The following is a 20,568-nucleotide window of genomic DNA, read 5'->3' on the forward strand; positions in this document are numbered from 1 at the left end:
GTGCAACAGAAATAGCCCAGAAAGCACTACAGGAATAACAATATAGTAAGACAAAAAATCGTTTGCTCGTTCGTGGCAGGTGATTAATTCTACATGTTAATATTAGAATAATAATTCACTGTTTTGACAGCTTGGACAAGAGATAATGAATGATAAACAAGAATCAAAATGAAAGAAAGTATAAAATTAGGTAGAGTATTTATTAGATATAAACACTCTTGTATATGGAATTATCAAAAAGATTTCTATAAAAAGTTATTAGAGAATATTCAATGAACTGTTGCACTGACCTGTCGTAATCAATAACTTTGAGAATAAGACTGACATCATTGACATTCTCAGAAGGGACATCGAATGTGAGAGCCTCGTTGTAGAGCGGAGACAGAGTGTTACGTTTCACGCTTGTCCTCTTCTTCCTCAGACGTTTGCCTTCACAAACTAAGTAGATTTTCACATAGGGATCTGCCAAAATATATAAAAAATGCTGAAAATTGCTGGAAACTGCTAAGTAAAATCCAAATACTTTAGTTCATAGCATTATATTGATAGTTTAATAGTGAAACATATTTATTGTTATAAGGCTTGAACGTATCTATTTTGAATAGCCTTGTACGTGCTTGTCTCAATTTAGAAACTATCCGTTGCCAAAAATGGATTCTTTATTGATTCATACAATAAGCACATCATGAAAGTTATAGGGAGAGAAAAAATAAGGTAACCTTGTGCTACTCCTCTCCAAAATTTAGATAACACATAGTCCGAAATAGGTTAAGTCTTGTATTTGTTCACTCCACAAAATGTTCAGTCTTTAATTATTTTCACAAAGTAGATTTTTCAATTTAGATGTTTCAAAACCAAAATTCTACAATAAACGTTTTTCGCCCTTTGAAATACCTCCCATAAATTATTGTCTCCACAGTAGGCTACTTCCCGATTATTACAGTACCTGTATAAAGTTGATTATTCTATGTAAGTACTAAGTAGCATTACTTGTATTAATTTTATCAAGCACGTTTTTTTGAATTTTCTTGATTTGTTCTTTATACTTTATTGCTTGTAAAGTGTTGCTGATGAATAACATTTGAATTTTAAATACATACAAGTTTTGATGACGAACTAAGAAATAATATTCTTTTCACTTGTACCTCAAAATAATTTGAATATTCATCTATTCAATTGTGGATAAAACAATCAATTATTGTGTTATCAATTCAATTGTTTCACAAAACTTCATTTCCAAATCAAGGGTGAATTATTCAAGAAGAGAATTTCCAGTACCTGAAGCTCCTGTGATATCCATAGCCTTGAGGTTTCTTCCTTTGACAATGGTGACTGTGAGACGCCCAGCGGTGGGTAAGTAACACAGGGACACCATCAACTCACCCAAGTCACGTTTGTCCTGGAAAATACAAGAGAATGATTCTTCAAATTAGAAACTTTTTTAAAATGAATATTAGAATAGAAACTAATTCATAATAAATGACAATATTTTCAGTCACGTTTATCCTGCAAAATACAAAAAAATGGTTCTTCAAATTAGGAACTTTCTGAAAATCAATATTAGAATGGAAACTAATTCACAACAAATAACAATATTTTTAGCTAATTATCCAATGCATTCTACAAAGTATGAAGGATTGACCGGAATGGAGATGGAATGCAATTCTGATTTCAATAATTTAATATTGTAATTTAACTACAATCGGCGGAGATTAGTCGATCCTTGGAATGAGAGGATGTGTGGGAGAGAGATTGATTTATTGATTATTGAGAGAGAAAGAGAAAGAAAAAAGAGAGAGAGAGAATGAGTAGAATGAAGATCGAACGAGGAACCAAGAGAAAGATTGTGTGAGAAAGAGTAGAAGAGAGAGAGTGAGTGCAAGATTGCGAGAAAGTGAGAAGGGGTAAGAGATTGAGTGAGGGAGAGAGAGAGAGTGAGAGAGTGAGAGAGTGAGGGAGTTTGAGAGAATTTAATGCCAGCAGGATTATGGTTTGCTAAGTAACTCCATCCAGCTGAAATTCAACAGTTAAAAGCCGCTCACTTTTCGATAGCAAGGAAGAGCAAGTTTAATGGAATGTACATTTCTGCGGTGACACTTGAGCTCTTATTAAAAATTTCCCATTTGCCCTGAAATCTGACGCTTGCTTTAATTAATGAGCGAACACTCTGTCTATATACATTTGAATATAGGTATAGTTGAGCTGTATATCGACTTGAATATAGGTATAGTTTAGCTGTATATAGAATTGAATACAGGTATAGTCAAGCTGTATAGCTTTTGTTTGTGCGAATTAATCTGTGAGAATCGTGCGAACAGCCGCTTCCAGTTATTCCATTTTTCATGCTTTTGACTTTGGAGAATTGCTGCACCCCTTTTTATTCAGTTCACTCTATCTTTTTCTGAATTCCTTTCTCCCTTTCCTACATCTCCTCTTTGTATGATGTTATGAAATCAATCAATATGACTCACTCTACCCGTTCATCAATTTTTGTTTCCTTATCTAAGTTTAGTTCTTCCTCTACAATGAAACGATTCAAAAATAATCAATAAATATAAGGATGATGTTACGGTAGATGGCTTTGAGGCTCCTTTGTCGTATATCTTATATTTTGATCAATTAAAAAAACAGTGCTACCTTTTCGTGACTTCAAAAATTTTGTTCGTGATCTAGGATTAACCATTTTGAATATGAGGCTATTTGTTCAAAGCTGCTTGTTGGGAGGCTGCTCATGACATTGTAATTTGAATCTAGAATACAACATTTGAAGTTATTTGAGTCTCCACGCAACGAAATGAGGCGTCAGGGAAGCTCATTGTTATAAATGCCATATTCTTTCAAATCTATGCGGCAAAATATTCTCTCGTTTTATGGAATATGTTAGAACCATATACTGTAATATGAAGGTTAATATGTTGACAATCTGAATGGACTGACATTTTCTTGAGAAAAGTAAGGGCCAATAATGAAGTTTCGACCAATGCCACACTAAACAGAACAATTATTCGTCATTGCTACAACAAAAACACAGTAGAAAACAGTTACCCCAATCTTCATTCACTCACGTTTCCTCCATAGCAGATAAGGCAAGATTATCTATCTCTTGCTGAAGGAGACTTCAAACTCACAATGTCTACAGGAGTGTTTTAAAAATACCGACGCCTTTCAGGTGTTGAAGAAACTTGAGATATTGTCAATAGTACACTTCATTTCAATAAGAATTATTATCTTACAGGAGCAAGCTTTCGTCTGTGCTCACACATGCTGTAAGTTACGGCTCCTGGGAAATAATAATTTTCTTAGAAAACAAGTGGATTATTGACAATATCTCAAGTCTCTTCAATAATGAAAAAGTTGCAGGGGTTATTTTCTGTATGTAATAAAAATGTTACAATTTGCCGTCCACAATTATTATTGAAATGGCATCATTAGAAGCACACACTGCAGGAAACAGATTGACTTTTGCAAATGAGTGTAAGAAACAAATTCAGTTTCGCTCAAAAATGAGTGTAACTGATAACTCATACCATCCATACTTCATCACACAACCCTGTATGAAAGGCTGCTCAGAGTCAGTTTTAATAGAGCCAGGGGGTTTGAGGTTTCTACTTTGACACGCTCTCAGCTCTTTATACAATTCGCCACATCTTTAAAGAACGGTTTTCCTCATGGGTTTTGTTTGCTTACAAACTCTTGATGAACAGTGCTGTAAGAAGGCTTGTTAGTAATTGTGAATTGGTGAATCATTCATGAAAGCTAATCTGTTTTAAAGCCCAATAAAGTTGAAGTTTTCCTCGTTCTGTATAATTCCAAATAAACAAAGAGACCTCATAAAATAAGGGCTGTGAGATTGTGAAGGTGTGCTTGATTTTCCAGCTAATTTTATACTTGAAACATGTTTGGATACTTCGTTAACCGGACTATACTCTGAATAAAACAAGTTGAGAGTTGAACAAAATTTATTTAGTGCTGTCAAATATTGTGAGAAATTTTTATCTTTCCATGCAATCTTTTATGACTGAATATATTCGAATTGACAACAGCTTTTTCAATTTTGAATTTGAATAATATTCATTCATATTGGCATCCTTGAAAAGATTGAAATCCCGCAAAATATGGCAACACGGCTATTTTGTCCAAGTTGATGATGTTTGTTGATGGGAGCCATCATGTCAATATTATCTACTTATTCTGTTCAAAATTTCAACAATGCAATGTTAGAAATATTCACAGTACTCTTTTGCTGATTGTTTCAATCTCAGAAGACATTATCTATGTGAACATTGCATTCAGAAAAATAAATTAATTCTCAGTTTGAAAGAGAGAACTTGACGAATAAATATTCCAAAATGTTTGAGAATATGGATTTCTTGACAACTTTAACAATAGTCGAAAACTGACATGATTGATTCCAACTCACATGTTATAGACATTGAATTTCTAATATTCTCTTTGACTGAGCTGATCTTTGACTGCTATCTTTGAATTGCTGTCTTTGACTTCGTTCGAATAGTTTGATATTCTTCATTCGAATCATTCCCAGAATTGGTGAACTTTGACTGCTATTCGTTCAAATATTTCTTAATATTCTTCGTTTTAATCATTCCCAGAATTGCTGTCTTTGACTTCGTTTGAATGAATAGTTTAATAAGCTCTCAATAAGTAAGCTCTCAATGAACCCAAATAAAACAAAATATCTACCTATATCAATTAGCGCCTCAGGCGACCCTGACAACCAGCAATTAAAACTTCATAGCTGCTGCATTCCCCATGTGTGCAACTCGTGTGAGTGTATCGAAAGAGTAACACATTACAAATATTTAGGTGTTATATTTGATAACCGTTTAAGGTGGTCTATACACGTGCAATATGTCAGGAACAAACTCAGAAAATTCATATACATTTTTTCTTCCTTAAGTCGGATTCTCACGCTGGAGCTGATTAGAATAGTCTATTACGCATATATCCAATCAACGTTGCTGTACGGAATTATTGCTTGGGGTGGTGCATATAAGACTATACTTTCCCCTTTATCAGTCATGCAAAGAATTATCATGAAAACTGCAATTCGTCAGCCTCAACAATATCCCACAGACGCACTATTTAACCAATTTCAAGTTCTTAACATTACTCAACTCTATGTCAAAACCCTGATTTTGTATATTTTTAAGCGCAAGTCTTCTTTATTCACTAATATCCGCCACAATTACCAATCAAGAACTGCTCTGAACACAGGTATCATCACTCCTAGACTGCTTAAAACGTTCACAACTACATCCTCGCATTATAAAATCAATATGCTTCTCCCTAAGCTACCAGAATTATACGAAAATAAGCTACGAAAATAATAAAATAAGTCATCTCAAGCAAATAGTCAACAAATGGATACATAGTGTGAATCGTGAGGAAATGGAGAATTATATAGTATCAATTTATTCTGATCGATAGAGCTCGAGTGGTGTGATAAGAACGCAAGTATACAATAATATCAAAAATTAATATAGAATATGAATAAAAATGAAAATTAATCATAGAAATAGGGAAGTTTAATGTGTACGGTGTGTTGAGGGATTTTGAGTGTGTCTGGGATGTCTCTTTTGGGATTGATTTCTTGTAGTATCCTAATACCATTTATTATCATTTTACGTCTGTAAGTAATATACATTATCTTGTAATTAATAATTATTATTGCTCTGTTTCTTTTGTTTTGATAATATGTTATTGTTTAATGCTTATTATTGGTTGAAATTGTTTTGTTTTTCAATTGTATTGTATCATTTTCATATTGTCACGTTATTTTTTATAGTTAAATAACGATTAGCCTCCTGCTTGGCATCAATCGGTAGAGCATGAAATATTTTAATAATTATAAAAATCAGGTCGTGGTTTTTTTATAGGATACAGTCTCACTTTGGTACGACATATTCTTGTCATCATACATTAATGGGCTCATACAGGAGCTTATAAAAATAATACTGATAATTTATTAAAAAATATATATATGATACTTATCCTATAGTATTGAGGAATAAAAATAAATCGCACACCATAAACAATTTGATACATATATTAACAAATATTGCAAAAAATAAATCAGAGCAAAAAATATATAGAGCGATAAAAAATATATAATATAAGATAGAACAATAATCGAAATCAATAAAATATCACAGGCTAAATACTATTCTTTAAATTTTATAGCACGAAACGTTACCATGTGCTTTTATTTTTATGATCATATGCATTTATTTGCATGTAGCTGCGATATCAGCTTGCCAATACCTGTCGACTTGGACAATTCCATTAAAACTAAATTCTTAAAATCAGCTTGATAAATTGACAACTAGTAATCCAAATATATATATTAAATTCTATAGTATCTAATAGATTTCTTTGTAATAAATATATTTTTTATCTCAGGGTGCGAGATTCGGCACCTGAAGGAATAAATAGAGCAATTCATCTAGTGAATCAGAGCTACAACAAACTATCGCAAATTATATTGCAGAAATTAATGATCATATGAATATGTATTAACAGCCTAGATTTTATACTTCTTTGATTGATAGATCTTCTGATATGTGGATTGATTCGTTACTTTCTAATAAAATACCTTTAATACTATATTTACTTGCGTAAGTATTTTTACCAAATTCTTAATTTATAAGAAACCCTTTCGACGAGCTAGCTTTGATTCTTATGTAATTTCGAAGCACTGAGGGCGCCCTATCACTATTTCAATATTTTTCACTCACGTGTCGGAATTTTCTTATGAGCTGCTGATGTCAATCCAACTCCTGGTGGTCCTGGATTATTGTAGCCAGAGTCGTCTCTTCCAAGGGGTTACAAAATTATTTAAAAATGACTTTTGCTTTATAAGAGTATCACAAAGTCTTATAAGAAATTTAGTAATTCAATTTAACTTTAAATTATTACAAGATATAGCAAGGTATTACGCTCTATAATTTTTAGTGACCTCTCATGGTGGCAGTTGGCAGGCGAGTGTGGTTCTCGTTTCTCAATTTTACAATTCTCATTTCCGATTTCCAAATTTGCATAAAATTTGAATATTCTAGTCCTCCGCCATTCAAGGCTCAAATAGACCGTATTAAAATATTAAATTATTACTTATGTTATATATTTAATAATTTCTTTGCCTTCGGGCCATATCCAAAACATAGACTATACAACAATTTTTTATAAATTCTATTTATTTGTAGAAATATATACAAATATTTTTGAATCGGCTCACTATTGCCGCCTATCAATTGCCACTATTTGATTGGTGCATGCAAATTATTACAGTATTCATGCGCCCAGTAACCTCCTACTTCTTTAATATTTAATTATTTTTTTGGGGTTTTTAAATATGCTCTTTACATGCTAAGTAATTTTTTATAGGTTATTAGTTGTTTCATACATTACAATAATTAGCCACGTGAGACCTTTAGTTCCTCAAATTGCATACTGTTTTGCCACAATAAATTTCTGCCAAGGTGTTTGGTCAGATTCTATGTTGTATGGCTCGTTTGATCGTTAGGTCGCCGATCAGTAAATATTTATGCCTAACCTCAATTTTCAATATTTTATATAATATTATATATTAGCAAAATTTATTTCCATTCCTCTTAGGCTGTTGTACAGTTTAGCCAGGACGTCTGATATTATCTAATCTTTAAATTATCTCTTTGACGATATTAGCCAATTACTACACTTAGACCTATAAATATTTCAGCTAGGGATTTTTATTTATCAATCCAAATTAAATATGTTACACACGCCCCTGGATTTGAATTCAAAATATTTGAGAATCACAATGTTTTTAATGAAAATCCATCCTTCAACACATCGACATATTCCATACTTTGTCTAAAAAAATATACTCTCAAAATTTTACAATAATTCGCAGATCTTATCTGCTACACCCCCCTTAGACCTCCATCAAATACAATAATAAATTCTTCTTCTCCACACAAAAATATCATAAATATAACATCTTAGACATATTCCTCATTTCAACACTTATAACACAGTATTTTTAAATTCGCCGCTCGCAAGGCCGCCAACCTAACTCCACACATTACACTTGATTCTCTTATAATAGATTTCTTTCAAACAATAACTTCGATGTACAAATTTTCTGGGGCTTATATTTTATTGTAATTCCTAGGTCTTAATATAAATAATTTTCTATATATCAGGTACAGTTCTTTCTTTTGCAACATGGTTTAGGCTTTTGTGGTAACTAGCATTCAATTGAGGTTTTTTAGTAACAAACATGGCATAAACTAATGGTAATAAATTATAAAACATATAAATAAATATATTAACATTGATAAATACAATAAATAACAGTAACAAATAACGTTTTTGGGTGCAATATTTTTCCATAATCATATGTTTAACAGACATTACATATTCGATTCAGGTGGCTTTGCCCAGTTGGTTGAACTTTGATTGACGTCATTTTTCCCTAGTCTTCCGCTCTGTAGTACAAACTAACCTTATTCGTCACATTTTTCACATTTAATGTAATTTACTTAATTTATTTTCTACTATCCCCGTTTGTGTCTTATTTTATATGGTGTAGATTATTAAATTACATACTTGAAAATTATTCTTTTGATTGTTGCAGGCTTTGGACAGTTGGAAGGAATAAAAACGTCGGATTGTTGCCATGCAGTCTATGCCAAGATTAAATTAATCATGATAGGTCAGTAATTCTTCTGATAATGACGTTTTCTCTTGATTACTTATCATATTTATTTCAAATTCTGTGATATGGTTTAATATTGGCTACATTTTCCCACCAAACAATGTGCGTATTTTCATTCTCTTGCAACTGGACTGTGTTGTGATGCGATATGGCTACGATAGTGAATGGCCCTGAATAAATTAAAAAGAATTTACGGGTTACTTTCTCCAAAGCATTTGATAATCTGTGGCTCTTTACTAAAACTTCATCTCCAATCTTATACGAAAATATTTTGTATGCTTGGTCGTGAAATCTCTTTCTACTACTTGCCATTTGTTCTAGCTTTAATCTGACTAGATGATGGGTATTAGAATTTGTTGGATTATTTACCTCTGAGCTTGGAAAATCAATTAATTTTTCGATAAATGTAGTGTTTTTTTTACCGAACATGATTTTGTAAGGCGTATGACCAGTGCTTTCATTTAGACTATTATTATAACACTCTTCTAAAAATGGTATATATCTAACCCATTGTTGGTGTTTTTCGTTACAGTAAGTCCGCATAAAACGAGAGATCTCTGCCATATGTTGCTCCACTGGATTAGTGCTGGGGTTGTAAAGAGATGTCCTCGACCATTTAATATTAGCCAGGTGAAGTATTTCTTTCCACTGCTTGCTACAAAAATAGGTTGCGTTGTCGGATAGGATTCGTTTAGGCTTTCCTACTTCATTTGTCCATCTTTCCATTATGCATCGGGCCAAAACTTCTCCGGTCAATTTACCTATGGGAAATAGCATTGTATATTTTGAAAAAACACATGTAAGCACGAATATGTATTTCTTTCCGTATTGTGCCATGGGTAATGGACCATATATATCCGCTGATATCAATTCCAATGGTGCACTAGGGAGAATGGGATTCATTTCGCCTCTGATATGGTATCGCAGGTATTTGGCTTTCTGGCATATATCGCAAGCTTTTATTATTTTGGCCACTTTTTTATGCATGCTTTTAAAATAACAGCTTTCTTTTAGTAGGTGGAGGGTCTTCGTAGTTCCAAAATGTCCAATACGTTTGTGAGCTTCTTTTATCAAATCTGTTTCCATATTAGCGGGGATTATTAGGCCGGTCGGTGGAACATAAATCCTTTGTAGTGGGTGTACTGTCGCAGGTAATTAGGCGGTTCAGTAGCTCCTTCTTCCATCAATTCCCGGATCCGGGACAGTCTTGGGTCTTTGTATTGGGCGATGCGAATTTTTTCAGGGGTTAATACGGCAGTGTGAATTCGTGGTTGGATATTGGGGGGATATGGTATGCTTTCTCCACTCTTTACGGCAAAACATTTCAGGTTGGTATCTTGACAATATGTAGCGTCTATTTCTCTGGATAGAAAGTCGGCGGTCTGATTTTTCTTTCCTGGCAGATGGGTCAATTCGATATCGTCTCCTATCTGTACCTGGTTCTCAGTTGTTAGACTTGGTACATCCATATTCTCAATTTCGTGGATACTCCATCTCCTCGGCGCGCCTTCCATGTAGTGAGCGAAGTGTATCTCCATAATTCCTTCAGTGCGTTTCTTCAGATCAAGTGGTACTATAACTTCGTGTGATTCGGGTTCGGTAAAAGCATGAAATTTCAAGGTTTGGAAATTTAAACTGGCTTGGAAATGTTGGAGAAAATCTGCACCTATTATTATGTGCAGACCGGATACAGGTAATACAAGAAATGTATAAGCAAATCGTTGTCGTTGAAGGTTTATTTCCAGTAAACATTGGGTAGTTATATGTATTCGCCGTCCTGGACTGATACCTGATACATATACATTGGTTAGCAGTAGAGTACCTAATTTTGTTTTTTCTTCTAGACGTTGAAATATGTCTGTTTGTATGAGGCTACATTGTGAACCACTATCTACTAATGCTTGAACCTTCATTCCATATATTTCGATATCGATATATGCCTGCATTTGGATATCGGGTAGCCTGCTTTCTTTCTCAGTTTCTTCTAACAAAATTTCCGGTAAATCATTTCTGAAGGTGGTGTATGATGTTGAAATATCTTGCTTTTCTTTGTTTGTTTCATTGGAGCTTGTAGGTGTTATATCGGGGGTATCATATAGTCATGGTTTATTAGCTGTAGCTTTCTGTATATCTGGTGGCGGGTTGTTGGGTGTTGGGTTCTGTGTTTTTTGTTGGTTTAATCCTGTTGCATGCGCTAATGTATAATTTGTACTTATTTGTTGAGGTGGCGGTTTGTAATTTCTGTTGTAATTATTCTGAGTGTAACCATTATTTGAGTTTAATCGATCACGGCCATCATAATAATTCCTGCGAGTATTCTGATGTGTGTAATGATTAGTTGTGCGATTTTGAAAATTTTTACTATTCCAGTTACTATTTTGTTTGTGCTCATAGCGGCGTTCAAATTGAGGGGCAGGTCGTGAGCAATCATATGGTACTGATTCATAGGCTTGGCTGGTGTACTGATTAATTTTTGAATTAGGTTGATTCTGTGCATACATTTGATCTGACCGGTGATTTGATATTGCCATCATAGATTGTATATTGTATAAATAATCTATCAGCTGTTTGCAACTAGTTATTGGCTGTGTAGTTAATGCTGTTCTGACTTGGAAAGGTAGCTTTTTCACGATTATATTTGCTTAAACAGAATCAATTATTGGCTCATCTAATTGAGCATTTTTCAGTTTAAGGGTATTAACAAAATTGATGCATGTGTCGTCTGTCCTAGAATTATATTCGCTAGCAATGATATTGGCTAGTGCATCCATTTTTCTATTTTTATTCCAATATTGTTCCAGGAAAGCTGCACTGAATTCGTCCAACGTCCTGAATTCGTGATTATGGATCTGGAAGAACATCAGAGGTTCACTGCTTAACAAACTGGATAATCGAAGACGCCAGAAATTCCAAGAGGTGGGTGTTAATGATTGAACTAGTTTTATCTGATCTATAAATTCTTTAGGTTGAAGATAGCGGTCTGTATTGTCGAAACGGCCTAATTCATTGAAACTGTGTAGTAAATCAAACGTTGCTACTGGGATAGGCTCTACATTCTCGTATGGAAATTGATGTAATTGACTCTCAAGTTGTACTAACTGCTCTTGGGCCTGTTTCCAGTGACTAGTAGCTTCCGTTTCATTATCTACTACTTCGGCATTCAATTCAGATGGAAATAATTGCTGTTCTCCAACGGCTGTCTCCAATGAATTGAGTAGTACTTTATTTTGATTGTAATCAGAATTTAGGTGAGCTATTTGTGTAGGTTTACTATTCTGTTGTTTATTTATGGAAATAAGTTGACTATTGTTCCTGTTTGTAGCTATTTCATGAATCTGCGCGGTGTTTTGTGCTGTTAGGCTATCTATTTTTTCGTTCAACTCACAAGTGACTGTATCAATTTTTGCTGCTAAGTCGGTTGTGATTATATCCTGGTTTTCAGCGGTAGAAGCTAGTATTGTGTCCGCAGTTTCCTTACCCATTCTTACCGATGTATCCTTCAATGACTCCCGCATGTCCCTCATTTCCGCCTTTAAGTCCTTCATTACTGTGGTCATTGTTTTTTCTAAACTATTAGAAAATGACTTGATCATCCCCTCTACTATAACCCTCCTTATTGCTTCTTGGGAGACGTTTAATGATTTATTACTGTTCACAGGATTCTTGGCGGTGATATCTAGGCAGTGGACTCCATCGCGCCCCCCACAGCGTCGATCATCGCTACTACCGCCGTCTGCAGTGTGTCTGCTACCTTACTTTGCGTGGACGAAAAGAGACTCATATTTTAAAAATGGATAAAGTGTCAAGTGTTTGTAAAAAAGTGAAAGTTTTGGTTAACAAAATATTTAGTAAGGACACAAATGAGGATAGGCCTATGGACATTACAAGCCAGGTAACCTATTTATTACTTAAGCTCTTATAATATAATAATAATATTCATATTTTCAGTTGTCAGTTTCTGACTAGCTAACATACTGTTCTGCAACCATATATACAAAATAATTATGACTAAATTTTGGCAGTTTAGGCCCATAAAATATAATAGCTCTCTCTATAAAATATATTTTCCACAATAATAATAATATAAAAATTTCTTTAAAACACATAATTTCTCCTTATTTAAAGCTATTGATTCCCCAAAAAGTAATACAAAAAATAACCTGCCTGCTTCCTTAATACTCCTATATCTATTATTCTATTATCCATTCATGACAAATTTCAATATGACTGGACTTGTCTTTAGTTATTATCCTCAATATAGGTCTTGACTTAATTTCAATAATTATTTAATGAGCTCAGCTCTCATCATCAGTCCCACATTCGGTCGCCAAATAATTGTGTCACATTATTTTTTATAGTTAAATAACGATTAGCCTCCTGCTTGGCATCAATCGGTAGAGCATGAAATATTTTAATAATTATAAAAATCAGGTCGTGGTTTTTTTATAGGATACAGTCTCACTTTGGTACAACATATTCTTGTCATCATACATTAATGGGCTCATACAGGGCTTATAAAATAATACTGATAATTTATTAAAAAATATATATATGATACTTATCCTATAGTATTGAGGAATAAAAATAAATCGCACACCATAAACAATTTGATACATATTTTAACAAATATTGCAAAAGATAAATCAGAGCAAAAAATATATAGAGCGATAAAAAATATATAATATAAGATAGAACAATAATCGAAATCAATAAAATATCACAGGCTAAATACTATTCTTTAAATTTTATAGCACGAAACGTTACCATGTGCTTTTATTTTTATGATCATATGCATTTATTTGCATGTAGCTGCGATATCAGCTTGCCAATACCTGTCGAATGGACAATTCCATTAAAACTAAATTCTTAAAATCAGCTTGATAAATTGACAACTAGTAATCCAAATATATATATTAAATTCTATAGTATCTAATAGATTTCTTTGTAATAAATATATTTTTTATCTCAGGGTGCGAGATTCGGCACCTGAAGGAATAAATAGAGCAATTCATCTAGTGAATCAGAGCTACAACAAACTATCGCAAATTATATTGCAGAAATTAATGATCATATGAATATGTATTAACAGCCTAGATTTTATACTTCTTTGATTGATAGATCTTCTGATATGTGGATTGATTCGTTACTTTCTAATAAAATACCTTTAATACTATATTTACTTGCGTAAGTATTTTTACCAAATTCTTAATTTATAAGAAACCCTTCGATGAGCTAGCTTTGATTCTTATGTAATTCCGAAGCACTGAGGGCGCCCTATCACTATTTCAATATTTTTCACTCACGTGTCGGAATTTTCTTATGAGCTGCTGATGTCGATCCAACTCCTGGTGGTCCTGGATTATTGTAGCCGGAGTCGTCTCTTCCAAGGGGTTACAAAGTTATTTAAAAATGACTTTTGCTTTATAAGAGTATCACAAAGTCTTATAAGAAATTTAGTAATTCAATTTAACTTTAAATTATTACAAGATATAGCAAGGTATTACGCTCTATAATTTTTAGTGACCTCTCATGGTGGCAGTTGGCAGGCGAGTGTGGTTCTCATTTCTCAATTTTACAATTCTCATTTCTGATTTCCAAATTTGCATAAAAATTTGAATATTCTAGTCCTCCGCCATTCAAGGCTCAAATAGACTGTATTAAAATATTAAATTATTACTTATGTTATATATTTAATAATTTCTTTGCCTTCGGGCCATATCCAAAACATAGACTATACAACAATTTTTTATAAATTCTATTTATTTGTAGAAATATATACAAATATTTTTGAATCGGCTCACTATTGCCGCCTATCAATTGCCACTATTTGATTGGTGCATGCAAATTATTAAATTATTCATGCGCCCATTTTACTGAATAGTAAACTCCTACTTCCTTAATATTTAATTATTTTTGTTGGGGTTTTTAAATATGCTCTTTACATGCTAAGTAATTTTTCATAGGTTATTAGTTGTTTTATACATTACAATAATTAGCCACGTGAGACCTTTAGTTCCTCAAATTGCATACTGTTTTGCCACAATAAATTTCTGCCAAGGTGTTTGGTCAGATTCTACGTTGTATGGCTCGGTCGATCGTTAGGTCGCCGATCAGTAAATATTTATGCCTAACCTCAATTTTCAATATTTTATATAATATTATATATTAGCAAAATTTATTTCCATTCCTCTTAGGCTGTTGTACAGTTTAGCCAGGACGTCTGATATTATCTAATCTTTACGTTATCTCTTTGGCGATATTAGCCAATTACTTCACTTAGACCTATAAATATTTCAGCTAGGGATTTTTATTTATCAATCCAAATTAAATATGTTACAATATCTATCATTGTATATTTAAGTATGTGTAAATGTAGAGAACTCGTCCCTCGCACACAGGCTTTGCCCATGTGAGGAACCTTCTTCAAGTTTTGTATATGTATATTCTGTATTGCTAGTATTTCTTAAGAAGAAGAATAAATATAATTCCAATTTCAATATTCTTCATTTGAATCAGTTCCAGAATGGCTGAGTTTTGACTGCTGTCTATTCTTTGACTGCTATTCGTCCGAATAGTTCCTAATATTCTCCATTTCAACCATTCCCAGAATGATTGCTGATATTTGACTGTTTTCTTTGAATTGCTGTCTTTGACTTAGTTCGAATAGCTTGATCTCCCGTTTGGCCGCCACGAAACCTGATCAATAGTTTGACCGAGGATCTTACTATTTGACCATTGTTTAAAGACGTTCACCTTTTTCCACTCACTAGTCCTCTAATTGATAATTAGTAGTCTACTATACTACTGTACTTTCGAACAATACTCTTCAGATAAATTTATTGATTTCTATTAAAAACTATAATGCTATTAATTTTTATGAGGTAGCAATACTATTCGACAATTAATCGAGACATAGTAATATTAATGCTTCAATTACACTTGATTACATTGTATAACTAGTCCAGTCACTATATGCATTGGTGCATGCAATTTATATTTTAGTTCTGGCCATTTTTCGTGCATTGGAATATGGGCTTAAGTACACTCAACAATAAATTTTCCATTCTTCGGCCGAATTTGACTTATGATGCATGTTTTTGGACCGCCTTGACGAGCCGAGAAGAATGAAGTGTAGTACGAGTACGATCAAATCTGAGCAAGTGTTTAAAATTTTGATCCTTGGGCGCGCCTCTCCACTAGGAAATACTGAAATGAAGTGCATTTAACGGGTGATTCTCATAGAACATAATCTCATGAACTTATGTCTTTGTGCGAAATATCAATGTGAGGACAATGTAGTTGGTGATGATGGTTGAAGCTGAAAATGAGGTGTTTTTCACAATACAATAAGGAGCATTGTGGTCAGGTGTACCTGGAAATCTTTATAAGATAGAGCGCTCTACCTGATCTCATATTGTAGAACACAAAAATACGCCCAGAGGGATTTTGAGTTATACATCTAAATGGTAACAATCGGAAGATATTGTTGATCAAAAACTGAAATTCACCAAAATTGATCTTTTTTTCAAATTTCACTCATTTTTGAAAAAATCATAACTCAGTACTCATTGGAAATAGAGAGTTCAGAATTTTTAAATCTAGAAAAAAGCAGAGCAAATTTTTCTATCCGATTACGAGATTTGGCTGAAATGGCTGAAAACTGGAAAATGAGCCGAAAATACGAGGTTCTTTGGCCACTCTGTATCTAGCACAAGGAAATTTTGCATGAAGAAATTGGTTCTGGACTTCTCTTATGTACCCAAATAATATATTAAAAATCAGAACTGAAATATAAATTACAAGCACATCCCCTTTTTTATGACTATATTGACTGGACTAAACAAAGGATAAAGTAATACGATCCCATTGGGGGGATCACATTATAAAGTACCACTTTATAAGAATTGATTTGCTATCGATCCTCTGTCATTAGGCAAAGATACTTTTCCAACTTTATATATATATATATATATATATATAATATATATATATATATATATACTTTTATATAGTTCACTTTATAAACTCATATACTTTTATTATACTCTATACGGTAATCTTCCAACTCCGCACCGTTGCCGATATAATTTGTATGCTATGGAGAAATATAATGAACAAGGCTACTCAATTACAAAAAGTATTAAATCATTTAAAGATAAACTTCATTGATGGAAATGATAATATATTTGAGATATAATAATTGATTATTACTAGCAAAGATCAACAATTAATATTATATCAGATATACCGGGATGAATTACAGCTTTCTACTATAGAAGGTGGAAGAAGAAGAAACTTGGCAACTATGCCGTGCTTTCATTTGCGATGAATTCATAACGCAGCTCTAACAAGCTCGTGAATTCCTGTTTGCTATTCTAATCCGGGGAATCCGAAAGTTGCAGCATTAATAATGAGCTTTCAAACTGAGATGGGGCATTCAAGTCTTGCTTAATTGTCAGTTATTCTTACAAAACTTCCCCAAGTTAGGCAATAGGCACTTGGTTGTGTTCATTGTTTATGAGATCCATTGTCAGGGTCAGATACAAATTCCAAACTAGTTCACAAAGTGGAAGATTGTTATTCGAAGAATCCTATATTTCATTTCAAATAACTGTGAGATGTTTGCTTGTTGTTTGTTGGACTGATCTGAAGAGGACCGGATTTGAGATTTTCCGGTTGCGGAAAATTCAGGAATGATACTGATAGGTACTTATAACAGTTGTAATACATAGTCCAAGAGATATCACTTTCAACATGAAGAGGGGAAACCAGTTTCTCCTTCTACAGTTTGTAGCATGGACAGAGTAGTGGAGAGGAGTGAGCATGCTGCGCACAATTTTGATACTGACACAAAAGTAAGGAGAATGCTGTTGGGTTGTGGGAGTAATAATAATTAGTGAAGGAAAGTGTATCGGGTCTTTCTGTCTTCGAGTGAGAGCCGTGTAATATTAATAATATATAATATTATCTCTCGGACTATGATACCGATATCCTGATGCTAGTATAATGGTATAGTATTTGATGAATTACTAATCTACCCGTAGATTATGTTGTATATTGTGTTACATTGTAGTACTTGTGTATTGCTATGAATTCTATGTATTGAATTGCGTTGAAACGTTGTATTGCTCAAGAGGTAAATAATCGACTGTCTCCGTATCATAGTTTTCATAATACTCATCGTAGGGATTTTTCGTGAATTGACTAAAACAAAAGATTTACAATCACAAAGTTTTGTTTTTGTTGCAGAATGATAGAATATGAAAAAGAATAGAATTATATTAATTGATCAATGAAATGATCTTGAGCCAATGAAAGTAGTTGAACCAGGAACAATATCAATACATTTTTTTTCTTGGGAACTAAGAATCGTTCTGATTGGTTCATTAACGCGTAATTGGTTAGTTTTTAAAATAAATACATCCCTTAATAAACTAGAAATATGAGTGAAATTTATACAAACTAAATTAAAAGATGTTACTTACTGTAATTACAAACTAGCACCATTTCATATGCTTACTTACCCTGGGAGGACAAAGTATGTTCATGGTGTATTCGACTTCTTGCTGAAGATCAGTGCAATCGAGGAGCCCCTTCAAAACCACTTGACCCATCAAATCATGTCTGGAGAACCGGTCAAAGTCATACACGGAAAACTGCAAATATCTGGTCCTCAAGTCTTCATAGCTCACACTGCAATCAACAATATGTTGAAATCAAAAGCAGTTTGTAAACAAATTCTGATTCAGGTAACACAATAAAATTTATTATCAAGTATCCTTCATTATACCCTTCCTATTTATTATAACACAACTAGTTCCAATCCTTCTAGACCAATTTTCAATATGTGAATAAGATGAATAAACAACACTGGATAAATGTTTGTTGAAACTAGTTGTGTTATTAAAATAAAGGTTACTTTTTGTGTTTCAATAATCAGTGGCTCTAAAAAGAAAACTAATCCATGTAACTTTGATTTGTAGCTTCATATTTTATGTTTTATACATTTAGAATATATTTGTACTGCGCTATTTATATTGTACTGTTATTTTTTCCCATTTTGCAATGAATATATTCTAATTTTGCAATATTAAAGCTCCACTACTTCTCTATGGTAGTGAATCGTGGGTAACATCAAAGCCACTTGAGATTTCTCCGCAGAAGTAAGGGCTGGCTGTGACAGAAGAGATCACATCAGGAATGAGGACATAAGGAAGGAGCTGAATATCTTCTGCCTGAATGAGAAAGTTGCATCGAAGAAGAACTTATTGTAGGTTACTATAGATACTAGGTACTGCTAGGTTCTCTATTACCAAGCCTATTCTAGTAATAAATCCAATCATATTTTCGTGATCTAATCAAGTTCAGGTCTTCAGGCTTTTCTAGACAAAAACAAGATATCGTAGCAGTTTTCTTTGCGGTTGAAGGGATTCATCATCATGAATGATGAACTGATGATATTCATCACTATGAAGTCATTTCTGATCTGAATACTGATGTACAGCTTGTGCGGGAGAATAAGTCGAGCATTTGTAGTAGCATATTTATGTAAAACAGGCATTGCGTTGGTATTCTGCAGGTTATTTCCACATGTAACGTCAATTTGAATGAGCAAGTACGGTCTTCTAAAAATGCACAATAGAATACATTATGGGACATGACCAGTAATTTCTTTCTAAGTAGGCTACATATCATTCTTCAATATTTGAGAGAAAGATATTCGAAAACCGCAAATTAAGAATTAAGATGATTGTAATATGTGGAATCGAAGGTAAAAAAATACCCAATTAAGATTTTTGCATTGAATTGGAATAGAAATTGGAATCCAGATGGAGATTAAATATTGAACAATGTCTATCGTTTAATTAAGCCTATTGTATTATCAATGATAATTTGAGCCTCCATATTGGAATATTTTGTCATTATCTATATTCACCTGTAGGGAAATTTCAGTACCCTACATAGATTTGCAAGGGTGTGCCCCAGCCAATATTATCAAATCAACAATTTGTAATTATACTTATATTCTTATAAAGAATCTACGATGATTTGTTTAATCTGGCATTTTTAAAGAAAAATAATTTGTAACTTGGAAGCCACTATTCATTTTAACTGCACTTCATCGCCAATTGAATTCATGCTAGCATATCAGAAAATGCAGAGTGTGATGTTCTATTACATTCCTATTGGCGAGTATAACGAGTATAGCAATCAATAATTAATGAATGAAAACAACTTGAAATTGTCAAAGAATCACTGCTCTTTTGAGAAAAGATTTTTTTTGTATTTGTATTTGTTCTGGCCTTCTTGCTGAGGATGATGCCCACATGATCTCCAGGCTTGTGCTTGGGTGATGGAACACATGATAATGAGAGATGAACCGACAGCTTCAGGTGGGTTGCAAACCACCGAGAAGCAATTTCTAAACCCATAAATACTATAAGTTTTGATCATCAAACTCTAAGCTATTTATTGTTTCGATTATTAAACTCATGATTTCATAAATACTATTCTCGGTTGTCTTTCAAATTTTTTTTTCAATAAATCAATCGTTTTTGACAGTTTTATGTCTCTTCCAGAAAGTTATTGCTAATTGAATTTGACAATACAATGTGTAAACCCATTTACACATCGATTTTTAGACGTTTGATTTTTCGCCGTCCTTATAAATTCTATTAGATTAAACATATGATTTCAAACAGATGATGTGTGTCAAGTTCCGTTCAATCTGATAGAGTCATATCCAAAAATCGATGTTTATGTAACTGGCACTATGCTCTACTACACTTTCAATATCAAAAATAATTATTTAGGAGATACTAAAGCCTATACCAAAAGAATGATTGAACCAA

The 20,568-nt window shown here is 33.2% G+C and overlaps 1 protein-coding gene across 2 annotated transcripts in view; it reads right to left on the reverse strand.

The window, feature by feature from the left end:
- The window catches only part of LOC111056939 (synaptotagmin-9), a 119,866-nt gene that overhangs the window by 13,126 nt on the left and 86,172 nt on the right, over positions 1-20,568 (reverse strand). For both annotated transcript variants that reach the window (XM_039438963.1, XM_039438962.1), the window contains exons 6-8: positions 18,241-18,409; positions 1,279-1,399; positions 291-462 (exon numbers count right to left, since the gene is read on the reverse strand). In XM_039438963.1, the coding sequence (XP_039294897.1) occupies positions 291-462; positions 1,279-1,399; positions 18,241-18,409 (462 nt within the window). The remainder of the gene's footprint in view (positions 1-290; positions 463-1,278; positions 1,400-18,240; positions 18,410-20,568) is intronic.

This window comes from Nilaparvata lugens, chromosome 12 (genome assembly GCF_014356525.2).
Source record: "Nilaparvata lugens isolate BPH chromosome 12, ASM1435652v1, whole genome shotgun sequence".
Lineage (NCBI taxonomy): Eukaryota > Metazoa > Arthropoda > Insecta > Hemiptera > Delphacidae > Nilaparvata > Nilaparvata lugens.